The following is a 19,993-nucleotide window of genomic DNA, read 5'->3' as shown; positions in this document are numbered from 1 at the left end:
GGAACAGAAAATATCTGGTCACTTTAGTCTAGTAGTGAAATTGAATTTCCAGTTTTTTTTATTGCTACGGGTTCTCGTAGGGCCTTTTCAGGGGAGAGACTTTTGGGACTCATGACTGGCATTTCAGATCTGCGCGCTGGACACTGTTGGGAGGAATAGTGGTAAGGTAAGAAGTATGTATTTGTGTAGGTCCCAAATTCATGGGACAAGCCGCGGAATGTGTCTCGTGTGAAAGGGCCCTAAGAGGAGACGGGCAACAGTGTAAGAGCTGTTGTGTATTGTAGAACTAGCACAGAATAAATAAGGCAATCGGGCAGTCGGACAAGCCAAAGTTCGGCGTCGACGACAGTTTATGGCAAGGCCCGGTAACTGTAAACAGACCCCCGGCACTTTTATAAACGTTGATTGAGAATCAAACAACGGACCGAGGAGACGCTCGTTCGTTAGGCGTGTCACGAAGCGGACCTCTTGAAGGAGATCTTCGCGAATTGTGCTGATAATAAAGGAAAACTATATACCTAAAACTAAGAGGTTCTTACAATATGAATTTGAATATTGGTATCAGGAAACACTCCTTGTTACCAATGGGATAAACGCCCCACAGAAGTTTCGTAAAGTACTACCAGTGGGGCATTTATGGCATGGAAGTAGTATTAGGACGTATATGTCAGACATTATGGCAGACAATGTACTGCAAGTGAAACTGAAAAATATTTTACACGTTTTATATCTAATAGAAAATATTACGGGTAAGTTAAAATAAAAAAATATATATAAAAAGAATATTTAAGTTAAACGATTTTATTTAAAATGCACTAAAGACTAAAAAATTATTCTTTTCTTGTACTACAACTTCGATGGTGTTTTTTCACAGTAAATAAAATCGTGGAGCAGGATATGTCGACAACAGATTTATTTCGGCGCTTGATTCTGTATTAAATTTTATTAATTCATATTCTGTTACGACAACAAATTCATTTCGACGCTTGATTCTGTATTAAATTTTATTGGTTCATATTCTGTTATGACACGTCCTGCTCCACGATTTTATTTAAAGTGAAAAAAACACCATTGAAATTGTAGTACAAGAAAATAATTATTTTTTAGTGCATTTTCAATAAAATCGTTTAACTTAAAACTATGTTTTATATATTTTTTTATTATTTACTTTATAGTGTCTAAGTTTTGAATTGTGGTTATAGGCTGATTTCAAGTTGTTTGGATTCGTGGTTATGTGTTACATGTATTTATTGAAGACTGGGCAATTTTTTAAACCGCTCCGGGTTTTTTCATAATTTTGTATTGTCATCCAAACCACGTTCGCCTGCAAAGTTTCAAGTCTTAGTGGCTAGTTGGAAATGGGTTAAAATTGAGTTTCCAGATTTGAACTAACAAACATACAAACATACGTACAACCAAACAGAGCATCGAAGCTGAATAAAATCGTTTAAAGCATCTGTTCAACGTTTAACTCAATAAATACAAATGGGCGCTTGACTTTGTCAAATTTCGAAATCTCGAACGTGTAATATAATACAATCAGTGAAATGATGAAAGATACCAAGTGCTCGCTTCAAATCCGAAGTTCGAGATATTATATTTTATAAAAAGTACCTGATATTGTTAGCCGTGTAAATTTAATTACTGTACATTAGGTCTCCTCTTCATTCCGCTAATTGTAAAAGGAGTATTTCGACAGGAAACCCGAGTACTGCAGGATTATAACGCGAAACTGGTAATGTGCATCTGAATGGGTTGTTTGCAAATCTCCAGTTTTATTTTTCATTTGAATTGTTAACTCGGTCGGAAAGTTTGGCGGTATAATTGCTATACATACATCGCAGGGCGTAACGTGATTCGCAAACGAGCGCACCGCGCGCTTGTTTGTAAGACAGGCAACGAGGGGCTTCATTAAATTAATGAAATCTTATTACGATGGATTCCACCGGCTGATCTACTACTGGATCGCGCGGAGCGTCGATAACATTGTTAACTCGAGCTACAATCGATACGAGTAATTACATAAATATGAATCTCTGATGGATAAAATCTTGGTGCCCGTGGAGTTCTATGCGTTCCTGTTGCATTCATTTGGTAACCAGATCTGGGTTATCTTCTATCGAAAGCACACCTTCTATTTCAAATTTTCTTCTAGCAGAAAATTCACTAAAAACTATTCAAAGCCCTTGAAAATTATCAATAACTTACCAGTCAATAACCCAAACAATTATACAATTTTTGAATCCAGCACAGAATACGCGTAACCATATCAAAAACACTAGTATATATTACGTGATTACAGTCACTCCGATAAGCCAACAAAAAGGACTTAATACAATAATTGTACCATTTACCCTCAGAGATAAGCTTATTACCCGTGTCTAGTGTTCCTGATTTCTCGATATTTTTTGTTTCTCGAGAAATTAGAAATGAGATCATATTTCTTGAGAATTCTCGAGAAATTGAAAAAAATATCGCAAAAATTATATTTTTGGAATAATGTTGACAATATATATCAAAAACGCAAGAAAACTTTAACTAAATGTAAATGAAAAATAGATATTAAATATAATTGGTAAATTTATTTATTTAATACAAAATTTTTACAAAGCGAAACATTACTTATTGGTTTTAAAATTTATTTTTAAATAGCACAATGCGTCTAATGTAGCGTCAACGAATCCATTTCTTTTTTGTGGCAAAATCTGTTACTGTTATATTTTCACGTTTTATATATATCTATCTTGGCTGTTGAATGAAAAATGTATTTGCATATCGAGTAATCGCGTTAAAGATTCTAAAGCTGTTGAATCGCACGTAATTATGCACGTCTTCCTGATTTAAGCTGCCCTTAAATCAATTTCTATCTGCATCATAAACGCCGCGATAACGACTAATTAGCATTCGTCAGACGTAAAGGGTAAGTGCATGGCAGAAAAATAAGACGTACGTCGATTAGGTAATTTGCAGGCCCCCACAGACGCGATAGCGCGCTGTGGAAACGTATCAAAGGCCTTTGAAATCTTTCACGCGGGATTCACTGTCCGTTATCACTCCAACGGAGTAGACTAAACGCAGACGACTGTCCGAGATACGTGCGTCTAATGTAGCGTCAACGAATCCATTTCTTTTTTGTGGCAAAATCTGTTACTGTTATATTTTCACGTTTTATATATATCTATCTTGGCTGTTAAATGAAAAATGTATTTGCATATCGAGTAATCGCGTTAAAGATTCTAAAGCTGTTGAATCGCACGTAATTATGCACGTCTTCCTGATTTAAGCTGCCCTTAAATCAATTTCTATCTGCATCATAAACGCCGCGATAACGACTAATTAGCATTCGTCAGACGTAAAGGGTAAGTGCATGGCAGAAAAATAAGACGTACGTCGATTAGGTAATTTGCAGGCCCCCACAGACGCGATAGCGCGCTGTGGAAACGTATCAAAGGCCTTTGAAATCTTTCACGCGGGATTCACTGTCCGTTATCACTCCAACGGAGTAGACTAAACGCAGACGACTGTCCGAGATACGCGTAATCTCGTGTTACGTATGGGGCCTCGTCAGCTTTGCCGGGAGAATGCCCCCCGAGTGCTGCGAACCCTTTTATCCGTGAACAAGGAACAAGCATGCTCGATAACTGTTGCGTGTAAATTTTTATTCGAATCCAACGCACATGTGTGTACAAATGTCCCAATAATGTACAATCGTCATTATTCTATTAGAGCAGCTCTGATCAGAATTTCGCATGCCCTGTTATAAATTATAGAAATAGCTCTACTTGTTTGAAAGCTTTTTTTTCAAAGGAATCATCGAGGGAAACAATAATAATCTGAACCACAACACCGTTTCACTTTTACGTGACCTCGACGATATGTGTCAACGGCGTGACAATAACACGCCTACGTGGTTGGTGGGCGAATATCTCATGCATGCACGATTACTAGTCGAACAACACCGTCGATGAGGGCACGAAAGTGCATTAGGTTAATGAAATCTGTTAATGACATCGTAATGGTCCGCCTGGGGTCGCAGCGTGTTGCAGACTGACCCTCCAAACGCCGCTTTGCGAGACTTCGCGAGGACAGGCGCGCAACGTTCCCACGGCTTGAAAGTTTCAACAATTACAGGGAAAAAACTGTGACTACATAGATGACAACAGGTGCGATGGAAATTTTAATTTTTCCTCCGATATTCATCGTGCAATTATGACTACGAACGCTCGCCAGAGATGAATCACTCGTCAGAGATTAGGCACTCGTCAGAGATGAGTAATTACATTAGAATGTTTCGTCGAGTATGGTCAGTGCTTCATTCGGCCATTCATGGCAGTCCGCTAATTCTAGTGTACCAAATTAACTACTTAATTGCATTGAATTCGCAGCATGGAGACCCTAATTCAAATACTGCTCGTGGGGAAACCCTTTCCCTCGTGTCGTGGAAGTGCTTCGCACGTTTCAGGAATTATAGACTTGTAGATACTTAAATATATAATCACCCGCATCTACGCAGCACTCTGTTCATCTTACATTTTGATTTCACGACCTAAAATTCTTATTCTCTTAAGGGGTTATATCTAGTCAGGCGATCGAAAAGAGGCGAATATTTGTGAATTTTTTTTGAAGAAGCGGAAGCGTATATTTTTACGAAGCTTTCTGCGCTTAAAACAGCAACATTTAAAGAACTTTATTATAAACGTAAATATTTTTCTACGAAAAAATTACCAAGTGTTCTTTAAATGTTGCTCTTTTAAGCGCAAACAGTTTTGTAAAAATATACGCTTCCGCTTCTTCAAAAAAAATTCACAAATACTCGCCTCTTTTCGGCCGCCTGACTAGGTATAACCCCTTAAAGCGATGATACTTAATAATAAGTAACATCAGTTCCGGTCGGGTCCAAGTGGACTCTGCCTCCGGCTTTCGAAGCTTAAAACCCACTGCACTTTCTCAGTTCAATCTACTACTATTTCGGGACCAAAAATTCCAAAAAATCTGACACTTTCCAGAAATACAGTTCAGGTGGTCCCAATAGCACCCCGATTTTTTTCAATACCTGTACTAAATTGCCGTCGACTATGCAAGCCTCCGAAGGTATAACACTCAAAGGAGTCTAAATCCCTTGCAAATTAGATAACTAGTTAAAGAGAGTCTCGTGAACGGTGGGCCACAGAATCGAGTCCGAATATGCGTTAAATGGCGTGTGACTTAATTAAGACACAATCTACGCAAACCCTACATAATAATTTTGGTTATGTTTTATGGCCCTGTCACTCGACACCCTCCGCATAAAAGGACACAATGCCTTCGACGGAACAAAAGGAGGGTAGACGGTGAAAGGAATGGAGGTAATTATTACGCAGATACAATACCGTTGCAGTTCGCAAACGGTTTATTCACCCTTTTAATTAGTCGTTTCAACGAAAGATCGAGCGATGCACGTAAACAATTCACTCGGACGGCAACACGGCCGCTGTGTTCGCCGAAAGAAAATTAGACCATCCGCGGAAATTGCGAACCATAAACAGCGACGGACGTTCATAAACTTGCTGGACCATCGCGCGGCGGAGCTGTTTAAAAAATAGCGCGGGGTCCCAGCCAGTCGTCAAACTCGAGGGTGGTTCACTTATCAGGCGCGTGGGCGAATTAAAAACAAAGCTCGATAAAGCATAGCTGGAAGTATGACGGGGAGAATTAACGTCGCGTTAATGCAGATAAAACAATGCGAAAATGGAATCGTTGCGCATCGAATCGTACGTACGAAACGGTTGATAATGACGTGTACATTAATGGAATTCTGCAGCCTGAAACGTCAACGTGCACAATTACAGGAAAATGCGTCTGTTATTCATTATCGCGACGGGAACTGTGGAACAGAAGTGTGTTCATCAGAGTTCTTCGTTGAAAACAACTGTAACGTCACTGGACGAGGAATTCAGTCGTCTATAGGACCATGCATAATTCCAGATTGCGAAACAAATTCGCCAAAACTACATGGATTGAACCGCGAACTTTCTACCTGACCCATTTTAATTAATGGACTCGTTACCCGTCGATTCATTATTTATCGCAACATGCGAGCCACTTTTTTTTATCGTCATAGTAAATTGCTTATTAAAAATTCCATTTCGACGACATGAAAAAATCCGTCGCGATTTAGCTGCCAGATTTTTTGTTCCACTGTAAATTATTGCACGACATTCGCTTAATGGACTCCGAGCGAGCGGATTACGTCGCTCGAGCTTTTTAACAAATATCCCAAAAGCTTTCGCGTTTGTTGAATGTATAAAAGGCACGGCGAACGACTCGAAAAGTTTGCTGCAAGAAATCCACACATCTAAGTAGCTGCTTCCGTCTTTGAATGATCGCCGTAGATAAAAGAAATAAAACAAAAATAAAGAAACTGACAGAATGTTGGAATTAGATGGAAAAAGTACAAAGTGAAAAAATTGTACAATTTGCAGGGGAAACGAAAATAGACAGAAAAATCATCGCGGTGTGAACCATTCAATGTATTTGTAATCGACGGCCACATTAATCAAACACTGTAAAGTTGACCATGAACGTCTGGTTTACCAGGTCACCGGCAACGTCCGGCGTGCAAGGGACGTCCATTATCTTCGGCATAGTAGACAAAACGGCGACGACAACGCTGTCATCGTATGGTGACAGCGTCCCGCGCGTCAGCTGAATATACTTCGAATCGCGCTTGCATGGGTTTAATGATAACCCGGTAATGATGGTGATAACGCGCGAACCAGACAGGAGAGATGACCTTTTCATTGACCAAATTGCGCCGTGCCCACCGAGCGATGTGATGGATCTGTTCCGCAGTCGCGTTCCGGAAAAAGTTGGAAACGCCAACCCTCTGGCGTTCGTTGCCGCGGACGCGTGTACCGGTAGTATCGAATCCACCCTTCGATAGGTGATTCTGTGTGAAAGAAAGGCGCACTTTTCCATCGTCGTCGGAGTATTTTGTTTAATTTCTGATGTGGCAACGTGTTTTCCGAGAATTTAATACGAGACCTTTTTAGAAGTGAGTATTTGGAGACGCGAGATTTTAGGGGTTAGTATTTGAAGTTACCCACTTTTAGGGCTCGCTCTATTAGAGCCGAGCGGAAAATTTAAATTTGAATTTTTAGTTGGCTTGGGTGCGGGATAGTTGTCTTTTGATTAACGAAACACAACTGTAAATTTTTTTTTTAATAATATTCATGTCTGCAGGTTCCTTTTTCTCCTAAAAATGATCACATAATCATATAATCATATAATCATTTTTAGGAGAAAAGGGAACCTGCAGACACCAATGTTTTTCCAATTTTTTTTTACAGTTGCGTTTGGTTAATCAAAAGACAAGTATCCTGCACCCAGGCCAACTGAAAATTCGAATTTAAACTTTCGTCTATATAGTATGATTATATGATCATTTTTAGGAGAAAAAGGAACCTGCAGACATGAATATTTTTCCAAAAAAATTTTACAGTTGCGCTTGGTTACTCAAAAGACAACTATCCCGCACCCATGCCAACTGAAAATTCAAATTTAAATTTTCGCCTACATAGAATCGCTCCGCCCTACTCACTACTTATTGTTAGAATTGCCCTATTTGAGATGTTACTATTTAGAATAGCCTTGTTTCAGAGATTACTACTCAGAGTAGCCCAATTCGAGAGTTCTTTATCTAGAGTTCCCTTATTTTGAAATTCACTAATAAAGACTGCCTTATTTTGTGGTTTACTATTTAGAGTTACCCTGTGTTAGAATCCACAACTTTAAAATTACCCCATTTCGGGTTCTTTAACTTTAGAATTCATAATTGAAGATTGCACCATTAGCCCCTTATCATATCAACCGCATTATTCCACCAAAGTGAACCGCGTAAATTCGCCTTAGCGCATCGAGGAGCCACGAAATAATTGCACGGGCATCATGATCCTGGTAAAAAGTACCTACGTATAATTCGTTAGTCCCTCATAAGTAAAAATGACCGACATCGAATCGAGTCTCCTCGTCATTCTTGGCACCTGTCAACGGTATCACGACGAAGCAGATGCACGCCCGTGCCAACGGACGACCCTGGTTTTCGCGTGCCAAAACTTTCCTAGCCGCGCGATTTCCCATCGAAACGATCACGTTGCGCGTAAACTCCCGAGTTAATTATAAGCCCTATGTTCCGGTGGAATACCTGGCTGGGGTTCATTCTAGGTAACTGATAGTAAAACACAGTGGCTCTGTACCAGGCGACCTTCCGCAAAAACCGACGAACAATTCACAACCCGCGACGGAACTTCGCCGATATTAAACGAGGGACACGATCGTCATTAACTGCCCCGAACATGTAGCTTCAACCCTAGGGTTAAAGTAACCCTCTTACGGCGCTGTATACTCCAGCCGTGTTCTCATTTTTTTAACACTTTGGCGCCGGCGTGTTTTCACGCCGATATGGTATGGAAGGTATTGAAAGTAGCTTTGAACAATCCTACAACGTTTGCAACGAGTTAAGCTGCTACTTTCTTGGTAAGACCGATTTGAAAGTTTTCCTAATTTCGAGAAAAATATAGCGAAGCTGAAGCACTGTATCCCGCTACCTTCGACTACGGACGCCTTTAGTCGCGTGGATTGGGTAGAAAATTTCACCTACGCAGGATACCCCGCAGCTAGAATTTCGCAAATATTCAGCTTAGGTACTCGAAGAATAAAGTGCTCGATCGCTTCCACTCGGTAGAATGTCAAATTGAGTAACCTTCTAAAAGCAGACCCAGCATACCGCAGGACCGCTGGGAGCCGGAGGAATCGAAATTTCTGATCGATCCTCCCAGATCTGAAGGAAATGGGGAGCCAGTAGAATCAGCGATACAAACAGGCACCGCTCGAAATCAGAAGGTCGAATGCCGAGGCATTCCCCGACTTTATTGTTTTCCATATTCGCTGGGGAATTCTCGCTGCGCTCGTTGATTGTGAACCAGTCGAACGTAAACAAAAGCAACGGCTGCTTGACTGAGGGGGGCGGGAAGGAAATAAATATTGCCCGGCTCGCTGGGCGAACAATTTCTACGGATAAGGTACATAGACGGCAGCTCGCAGCGCGGTTAGTTATAAACATGTGTAATTGGGAGCCTAAAGTTCCCACGGTTGACGGAGCTCCGGGTCCTAGGGGTGAAGCAGTTGTCAGACGAGACGGGGAAGGCTCATTCGGTGCGCTGACCTACCCTAATATCCTTCCCTAATGAACGGTTTGCCGGGGAACCCTCTCAGCGTGATTAAATTTAGCGCACGTTGCTTTATCCTTGCCCGGCCAAAGGAATCCTGGCTACGCCTTCCAGCAACATTTCACCCGCTTCCTGATATAGTTTTCTTTCGCCGTTCCTCGAAGCCAACTGGTTAGGACAGACGGCTGTAATTTGGTAATTTATCGCGAGCGAAGAGAGCCCCTCGAGACGATGGACCTGAGGGGTTGCGATAGGGGCGTAAAAAGCGAAAAGGGGTAAGTCGAAGATAGTACATTTGTAATAAGGTTCCAGGAAACTTTTTTATGTAACAGATGGCCCTATTTCTCACCCCTGCTGGATGGTGTACGTAGTCTCGCAGTTCCAATACCTTTGAAAGGGTTAACGGCACCCCTTCGCCTCAAGAGTTCACTCTATGGTAGACCGTGGTTAAAAGCGACTGCGCGCAGCTTTCCAGGAAACCTTTTTAAGACATACATTGGCTCCGCTCCTTTGAAAAGCGTGTCCCGCCAATTAAGAGCTAAATGACTCGCGGTCAAGCTCGTGAAACGAGTAAACTATGCTTAATCTTTCACATAATGTTGTCCCTCGCAGTAGTGAAATTTTCAAAAGCAACTATTTTCGCTCCCTCTAATTACGGCGAGTTCAAATAATTCTCGAGTTATTTTAGCCTGTCGCGACAGTCTAAGTAATCCCAAAATACCACGCGAACGAATAAATTATTGGACCAACGTAAAAATCCTTACAAATTCGCAAATACCGACCGAGTCTATTTTGCCACTCGAAGTTCGCCGATAATTTAATATTGCGATCTGTATGACCGGTTCTAAACGTTCGACTCCCATATTCCGAAATCTCAAACGCGAATTTCAGAAGATTAGTCAATCGGCAGTGACGCATTTACCGAAACACGAAATCCCCCACAAACCAGCCTGAAATCGGATATACACTTCCTGTCCTTTACAAGCCAGAATTGAAAATCCACGCCAGCGAGTGTCACGGAAGGTGATCAACTCCAAGAGCCACTAAACGTGGCCGCCGCAAATATTTGCCAATGGGAGGTTAAGGGATACGTATGTATTGAGCAACCGCTGAAATGGAACTTCCCATCGTCGAGAGGGACAATTCAACGAGGTGATGGTAAAGCAGGTTTCTCTGGGAAGCGAAACGAGTCTGAGGATCGCAGGAGGCCTGCCTTGAGTTCCACCAAACGTCCCCGCGGAAGGAGAAATAGCAACGGTGGTGACCGGACGTCCGTCTGCCTTGGCTGTGGCGCGCAGGCGCGCGCGTACCTACGCGGCTGGTTACGAAAGGAGAACTTAAGCTCGGTGGAATGCGCCGCAAGAAACCGGCTCCCCGCGCCGCTCCGGAGAACGGCCGGCGCAGAGGGAAAGAGCTCGAAGATGTTTTCGTGGCGTGAATGTGACCCATCCTCTGCGCGGATTCGAGATATCCTTGACGCGCTATTTCGTTCGCGTACTCGTCGCCAATAGTGACGGAACCGAGACCCGCCGGGGCAAGTCGCTGCAGTTAACCTTTCGCGATCCAATTTATCTTTCTTAGCCCGTAATGGGCGATCCCCATTAACTCGAGGCAAATGGCACTGAAGGCTATTGGCGTAAAGTGGAGTTTATGTCCTGCGGGGCTAATTTTTGTGAAATTCTGTGGATCGCAATTGAATAAGAGGGGGTGCGGGGTATGGGGTGCAAGGCGGGAGTGATTTTAATGTGCGGTTCACAAGGGTGGGGAAATTTTTAAAACTTAAGATTATGGTAACTGATGGATAGGACAATAGGAATTGGGGGTGGGTTTCAGAGGTGGTCTGTTTATTTTTTTTTATTGTAATTCGAATGGAACGTTAGTTAAGAAGAAAAAGTTACTTGTATATTGAAGAGATATTCTTCTAGCGGCAGATAGTTGTCATATTATTAATTTACCGAAGGTGGACTCTTTATGCGCTACTTACTCTACGTTTCTATTAAAAGTTACATGTAAATATATAGAGCGGAACGTTAAAATGTTACAGTCAAATGTAGTCTACCTATTTATCAATTCATCAGGCTTGGAAATCGATTTAATTGAAGAATGAAAGATCAACATTGTGAAAACTCCGTGCCACACTACAAGGATTTTTATACATCGTTAAATATACATAGTTTTCAATGATCAGCTTCTCCTATGGCAGATAACGAGGTCATTCACCTTTATGTTCAGAGACGGATAAATGTTTCTATTTTAATTTATATTATTTTCAAACTTTTTCTGCTGCAGTCTACATATAGTACAGATTTGAAAGTAAAGAAAACCGGTATGTATCATGTGATATACTGTGTGGTGCGACGAATATAATCTTTTGAAATATCTGTGATGCTATTTAAGATATGTGCTTAATTGAATAATACAGTTATCTGTGAATCAATGCACGCATTACGTAATCTCAAGTGTCCTAACATTTTTCAATTAACTGTTCTTGAAAGGCCACCCAAAAACCAAGCGTCACTTTAATGACGGGAAAACTAAACTGCAGGAAGTAGTGTACAAATAGGATACAACGCATTTTATGTACTTTCTTAAATTTCACTTCGACAGTACACGAATTATATTTCCCATCATGGAATAGTTAACAAAAAGGATGATAAAGGACATCGCAAAATGCGACCTAATATAACTTTCCCAAATTGTCGGAGGAACCAGTTATTTTAATTCTAAAATATGAGGAACTAATTAAAAAAGAAGAAATATAATTTCTACCATGAACGCGAAAAAATTACATCGCACTGATCAGATAAATCGACTAACGATCACTATTTTCGGGTCTCCAGTTCCAGATAAATTTTCCCATCTTTTCCGCAACAAACTACACAATTAATGTTTTTCAGTGAAACACGTTAAAGTGAAATCATTTCTTGCATCATGTCCCGGGGAAACCGTTTAACGACGAAATTGTTCGAACGTTACGAAGCATCGGAGGATTCGTCCCATCGCTATTCGCTGCCCGAGGTAAGGCCAGGCGCACGCCCATCCGGTCGGCCAATCAGCGGCTGCGACGTCATCTCGTACGATGTAACGGAGAGACTCACCCACGTGGTAAGCGTCGCGCTATTTTAGTATCGCAACCGCGAGAAAATCTACCGATCGCACGCCTCTCGTTCCCCCACCAACGACCATTCTAGAATTTCACGACGACTAATTGCCTCCGCCCGATCTAACGACGAGGACACGCGTTCTCCCCGTTATGAAATTGAATTTTTTTTATCCAGCATCACTTCGATCACACGAGAACGCTGTAAACCAGCTGCGGCGCTTGTTGCGACTGCACGTCGCAGCATATGGCATGTGCAACGATTACGATTCACTGTAACTGTGCACCCTGCTCCCTTCGACTGGCCTATTAAACGCGAGGGAAGCCACAACAATGATCTCGGGACGTCATCTACGACCAGCGTCTTGTTATTTCCATCGACGCGATGTTTTGAGCCGCGATGTTACGAACAGGGATGCAGTAACGAAGAGATAATACTCCATACGCAAATAGTGATCATTGACGTACCAGATAACAATCCGATGTCGAAACGCCTAAATTGGATTGTTTACGAGCGTAACGAGCAGAACGCGCCCGCGCGCGCTCGGGATGTGTCTGATTGAATGAAAACAAGGACGGGCGAACCACTGTGTAGGTCAGTTAATCGTTAGTCATCGAGACACGCCGCTGAGAAGAACGTAAACAGACTTACAGATTCACGAAGGCGCAGTATCTACCAAGATCCGATGCTCGGGCTATTAAAATCGTCCGCGCTAAACACGCCAGGAATAGAGCGAAAATAGCTAAACATAGAGCACCGATGCTGCATCGAACGTTCGTCTAGCATTTCGATCGACGAGTTTCAACCTTCTAACCTCTAAAAACCATTCCAGTCGCGCGAGTCTTCTGCTGGCGAAATCATACGCTTCGACGAATCCAGCCCTTCTTCCATTCACGTCAGACTTCTCCATTAGAATATACTATGCTCAACCTGCCCGAGCTCGCACGGGAAACATTGACCTCAACGTACACGAGGATACCAATAAAAGTAAGCGTAAAATTACTCACGAGAATAGAACGCGGCGACGAGCAGGGCAAGCCAGGACAGCTGTTTCTCCACCATATTTCTCATTTCTAGAAGTCCTCGGTGAATCTGTCACAGATTCTCCTCACTAGGCGAGGCGCAGTGCCAAATGCACGGCAAGTTCGGTTCAAGCACTGCAGAAGCAATCGGCCGCTTGGCGGGCGGGAAAACGTTCGTCGAAACGCAAAGGTGATTGGGTGTCTCCGCGGAAATGGAGATCTGGAAAGCGATCTGTCGCGTCACACGCGCGTTAGTCTGCACGACGAGCAAAAGTTCTAAACTCACACGAACCAGTCGGACGTTCTCGTTCGATAACAGTACGACACGTACTACGCGACCGGCTGTGCACGACTGACTCGGGGGAATGCGTTTTGGCGGCACGATGCTTTAAAGGCGTGCGCCAAACGCGCAAGCGCGACACGCTCACGCCACCGGACTTGTTTGGTGGGGCACCGCGAGAGACTGCTTCTTTCTCTTTCGCTGCACCTTCCACGTTTTCTCTGTTAACGCTGCCGCTGTTTTGCCCCGAACTGCGCGCCTTGGCGCCGGCATCATTACGGGCGGTTTCGTCGAAGCGACGAGCTACATCATTAATTGAACGCCTTCGCGGAACAACCGACGGTGTCCACCCCGCCCACCCGCCTTACGAATGGAATTTAATTATGAACAGGGTTTCATTGTCAATGGACAATGGTGACAAGGTAATTAGCGGATTCGGGCGAAATACAGGCACGCCCGGTGATGCGCGTTGCAACGCAGACGTCACTGATCCCCCCTGACACGGGGCGCGTCGCGTGGAATGCTGGGACATCGGCGCGGGCCAAGTTCGGCGAATCTTAATGTGTTCGATGGACGACAGGTAAAATATGATAACCATTTATTCTGGATTTTCGAATGATTCTAGTAAGTTGCATTATTCACGAGTGAATTTTATGGTGGGGGTAAAAACGTGTTCAACGATGATTGCGAAGAATCAAATGATGAATAATAAAAACAACTGAAGTCTTTCCCTTACCTAACCTAACAATTGTCTCATTTAAGGGGGGATACTCGAGTAACAGCCACCGAAATTTATAATTTTTTTGAAAAATCTAGTGTTAATATTGCGTTAAACTCTTCTGAGATATAAGGAGGCATCTTTAAATTTATAGATTTTTTTATGTCGATCCTTTTTATTATTTATTAATTATTGTGGAATCGTGTTAACCTCTTCGACGATGTTGGCGTCAGGTGTAGCACCTGTCGCAGTCATCTGATTGCAAAAAGAAGAAAATATTCTTAAAGTTAAATAATTTACGCGGGGACCTAAAATTTTAATTTTAGTTTGTATTTATAATACTTTTTTCGTCGATATAAAGAATAATATGAAATATTTAGCTAAGAAAGAAACTTACTTTTTCTTTCAAACGTTGTAACTCTATCAATTTTTCATTTTTTCTCTTTAAATTGGACCAACCCCAGCTTGAACTATCCAACTTTAAGAAACTTCTATTTCTTTTGCAATCAGATGACTGTGATAGGTGCTACACTTCCCGCCAACAGGAATTACATCGTCGAAGAGGTGGACAAGTGTCCACAATAATTAAAAATTAAATAAGAAAAATATTTTCTGCAAGTTTAAAGATGCCTCCTTATATCCCCAAAAAAACTTTAATCCAATATGATAAACAGTATTTTCAAAAAAAAATCTTAAATATCAGTTACTTTTTGGGCTGTTTAGACGAGAACCACCCCTTAACTCGGCGGAAGGTGCACCCCATATCGTAACACAGGTTGTCGCTACAAGGTCAAAAATACCAAAAATTGAAACGTAAAAAACCACGGTTTCAGAATATTTTTTTTAACTTGGTAATTTTTATGTTAAAGTACAGTGTTTTAAGAATCAAACAAAATTTATGAAATATCTTTAAATCTTTATTAAAGTTCTTTAAAAAATTGTAACAAAAACTCAAACAGTCTTCATATTCTCGCAACTAGCGCCTCTGTGGTAAATTTTACCCAGTAGCGCCTCCCGCCGAGTTAAACATTCTCTAGTCTTGCGTGTCGTAACGGGCACAAGTAATTTCATACAGACTGTGCGTTGCTGAGAAGATGTCTAGCGTGGTACTCTTCGCCACGCGGTGCTATATGATCCGATTATAGCGTTGGCCAATAATGAACAATCCTATCCGCATTCCTTCCGCTTGCCATCTTTTCAGCAACGCACAGTACTGTGTACTCTACTCTTCTATCCATAACATATTCCTTTTTTTTACTGCACTTTCTTCTCCGGTGTGCGCTGTGATTCTAATTGCTGCGTTACCGATGCAATCCTGTTAATGAGCGTAAAAAAATGTAAATAACATGCGCCTAGATTGCAGCAATCATTTCTTATTGTAAAACGAGAGGAAACTAGTAATTCCTGCCATTAGTTGCACTAATGTTTAATCAACTGCAAACTGTCCGAACAGTTTCAGTCCGAACATAATCTCTTAGACTACAGCGATACAATTTTTGGATGCGTGGGTGACAGGGATGCTTGTGAATCGAAGCACTGCGACGAATACGTTATTCGAACCGATACGGCAAATAGAGATTCCTAACGGCGACGGGATAAGAGGATTTCCTCTGTAAGTAGATTACGTTTGCCACAGAAACGCGAGTATCTACGTTTTACTGACTTGCGCACGAACACGCGATGACAACGTACACACGACAGTTGCTTGTACAGGGTGTTGAAAAAATGAATTTGAATTTTGATTAAAAATCACTATAACCCCCAGAAACATATGTTTAATGTAGAAATACAAGGGAAAATAGTTTGAGAAATGGAAACGTCCGAATGTGTGATGACTAACCAACGGCTTCCTTTCTGTAAAATTAAAATTGAAGCAAAGAATTAAGATTCTTTATGTACACTCGTGGAATACGATTTTTTCCGATTTTTCCATGTTTCGTGGACGTTCTGTTTAATGAATACAATTAAGGAAGCTGTCTGAAGGAGAATTACAAAGGGAACCTGGATGTCTGTTACCGCAGCAGGATTAATCTTCTTAAGATTGTAAACCGGGAAAGTACATTTCTTTTGAAGTTTCACGTCAGTAAGACCCTGAAGAAATCAAATTTTTCAATAATATACTAGGGAGTCCTTTGTTTGAAATAACGGAAAGAATAATGTGGAAAGACTTCTAGCTGCGAGACCTCCAGGAACATTATATTAATCTTCTTTACTTACTGAAATATAAATTCAACAAACACCATGATTATAAAAATATCCATTATTCGCTTACACCTATTTTTTCTAACGCCTCATGTCCTTCGAAGGCTTCCATTTATCTGCTAAAAATCCTTCAGCTTTACACCTGACTCCACAATTAATTAGAAATTTATTAATTAGAAGTTTATCAGTGTAACCCTTGCGATCAACCCCGGAAGGTGACCATTTTTAAAACTCCCTTGCAAAAAAAGAATTCTCACACTCTCGCACTGAAACGCACATCCGTATTAGCGGAGGCGGATAGATTTCCACGCACCGTCTATTGTAAGAGGCGAATATGGCGGGAAAAGGGGCAGCGCGATTATAATTTCAAATACCCTCGCCTGACATTATTGACACGCAAATTAAATCGCCTCACCCTGTATATCACTCGACCGATACGTGACGGGTATTCGACGCGCTGAAAGCTCCTCGGAAATTATTGGACGCGTACTGGGAATGATTTCCTCTTCCGCGCAATCGTCGAGCCATTCAAATTACTGGAAATAATTCCCATTCGACCACGAGTGTGAACCAGCCAGCGTTAATGCGCATACAAAGGGGTATCGCGAAGCCAGATAAAGCGGCGCAAAAAAGAACAGGAGGAGAGCGTCTTACCCCATTCCATTGTCAACGGCAGAGCTCAAAGACGAATCTAATGAAAACAGACGAGAGCGCTTCTCTTTCTTTGGTTCCTTTCCAGAACCATTTCACCAAAGACTCACCCTCCACCCCTTTAAATCGCGCGCCATTTTCATCCAACGTTTCCCCACTTGCCCCTTTAATTGAGCACGGATACTCTCCCCTGTGGATACACGCGGGATGAACTGACCTACCCTCGTACGTTTTCGCCGTTTCGATGAAATTTCACCGGTCGCTGTTTTTCTAGTTCGTCGGATTTGCATTATGCAAATGTCCAATTTGATTACATCAAGCCGGTGACCGAGGCGGGGCTAGACCGCGAGTTCTGTCCGCGGGGGAACGGAATAATTTCGGGAAATAATTCGAGCAAATCGTAACTTAGCTGGCAGATTAATTTCTGCTCTCGGAACCGCGGGCCGTGCTCCCTCGAATCCCGTTACGAGATCCACGAAAATAATATCCCGGCTACGAAACATAGCCAAGCTTTCGTTGCCGGCTAGTACGGAAATTCGAATTTCCGAGCTGCATCGGAGTGAGTTTAAAGGGAATATTTTAGGGGTTCGAGAGGTTAGCCGATTGGCCATGCTCAGGTCGAAGGAGCGTGTAGTTACCGTCGGAAACTTGTCAGTGGAGCCTCTGATGATCCGCGTCTTATTTAGGTTCGGTGTTTGTATTTTGTAGTGCATCGACGATGTACTGGGTGTCGTTATTTTTAGCGAGCTTTGTTTCTTGTACTCTGACGAGCGGCACTGACTTCTGAGATAGCGTCGAAAAGTAGAGAAAGGTTCGCAGGGACATATGGGCAGGGCTTGAAAACTGTTATAATATCAATTTCGGTTCTCCAAACGAATATAAAAAACCTTTATTCGGAATAACTGTTATGAAGAACTGAAATTTCCAACTATTATCTGTTTCGGTTACAGTTCCTATTTCCCTCCTCATATCGGTTCCATAACCGTTATTTTTTCGGTTCTATATCGGTTCCGAAACGGTTCCAGAATCAATTTTTGCAGCGACTTTTCCCTAATTGATATCATTAATTATTGTATGTGTGTATGTGCATAATTTTTACAAAATCCTTATAGAAAAAGGAGAAACATTTATACGTATCATTGATTTCTAATAAAGCGTTGAAAGAAATTAATCAGGTACATATTTTTTACACACACACGCACTTGTACACGCATACACTATATTATTCAGAATGGGAAGTTAAAAGTTTCTTCTGTCTCTATAAGGATTTTGTAAAAAGTATGCACATATACAGTAATTTGCACCTACAATAATTATTAATGATATCAATTAGGGAAAAGTCGATACAAGAATTGATTCTGGAACCGTTTCGGAACCGATACAGAACCGAAAAAATATCGGTTGTGGAACCGATGTGAGGAGGGAAGTAGGAACCGTAACCGAAGCAGATAATAGTTGAAAATTTCGGTTCTTCATAACAGTTATTTGGAATAATGGTTCTCCATAACCGTTTTAATCAGAACCTTTGTATAACAGTTTTAAACAGTTATTTTCGGAACCGTTTCAAGCCCTGCATATGGATCGTTTGTTTCCGAATTGGGCACAGGTATTTTCATGTTCCAGCGACTTATATTTGCCCCGCCTTCGTATTAAATTCTCAGAACGACCACTCGAATATTCTAAGAATTTTTAGAACATCTTTTAAACCTAGTTCAACATATTCTCGAAACACATTAATGTTACCAACGAGTGTTCTGTAAATAATTCACTTAAAATCATCCCACAAATGCAAATTCAGTGGATTCAGATCTGCGAATCAACCCAACCAGGAAAGTCTCGTGTTGAAAATATGTCCGGTTACGCAAATAAAATATGGTTAAGCGTCACCCTGTATAAACCAATTTAATTAATTCACCGAAAGGTCGAAGCAAAATTTCCTTATTAATCTACCGTGGAGAAAGACAGGCACAGCAAAGCTGCACATAAAATACGAAGTGTTCTTTGGAAATATTTTAATGGAATTAGTTGCACTAGCTCAACTATTATTCGTATTGAAATTAGTTAACGATTCTAGAAGCTTTAATCAGGTCTATACAAGATTGAATCTTGACGTGTAGGCAGAGGGTGAGTCTTAATTGAAACATATGCCATGTTATGAGTTTCCACTGTGTTAGACATCCTATAGCATCCCTTTATGCACTGCATAATGAACCTCTGTTGCTCATGGTTAATTGTTGCGCACAATTTAGGTCAACTGTTTCATCCTATTTTATCATTAATTTGTGCATCATTATGATCATACAATACTTCGTCTATCGTGGCAAAAGCCTCGGGATTCCTGTAGAAAATTTAGAATGCTGCCACCGATTCTATTGTCTCCCCTCTTCGAACTTTATATTTCACTCTACTTCCTTTTCTACACAGAGTTCATCTCTTCAATTTCATCTTTCCGCTGAATCAAATACAAGTCCGATGTTTGATCGAATATAACACAAATCTTTGCAATATACTCCTCGTAGCATCGATTTTAGTACAGATAGATGTGATCATAGTTGTACGTCAGCAAAGAAACCCGTCGCAATAAGTAATTTCGAAAATATAAACTTTATCCCCGATAAACCATTCTTTTATCGAATTATTAATAATCAAATAAACAGGCAATCGTGCCTCCATGTGAATCCCGGACACTGGAGGCTGCACTATATCGCGGAGATAAATATATCCGGATTCACGCATAAACAACATTCGCCTTTCTCGTTTAAATTCACCAGCGCTGATAACAAACGCCGAAACGTATTTTTGCGACAAGCGCA

At 41.5% G+C, this 19,993-nt stretch overlaps 1 protein-coding gene across 1 annotated transcript in view; it reads right to left on the bottom strand.

The window, feature by feature from the left end:
* The window catches only part of LOC143370282 (uncharacterized), a 61,254-nt gene extending 47,504 nt beyond the window's left edge, over positions 1-13,750 (bottom strand). Inside the window, exon 1 of the mRNA XM_076815208.1 lies at positions 13,315-13,750. Coding sequence (XP_076671323.1) covers positions 13,315-13,378 — 64 coding nt within the window. The 5' untranslated portion in view covers positions 13,379-13,750. The remainder of the gene's footprint in view (positions 1-13,314) is intronic.
* Positions 13,751-19,993: the final 6,243 nt, after the last annotated feature.

This window comes from Andrena cerasifolii, chromosome 1, assembly GCF_050908995.1.
Source record: "Andrena cerasifolii isolate SP2316 chromosome 1, iyAndCera1_principal, whole genome shotgun sequence".
Classification (NCBI taxonomy): Eukaryota; Metazoa; Arthropoda; class Insecta; order Hymenoptera; family Andrenidae; genus Andrena; species Andrena cerasifolii.
Note: the sequence above shows the minus strand (reverse complement) of the source record. Positions and strands in the feature narration are given on the sequence as shown.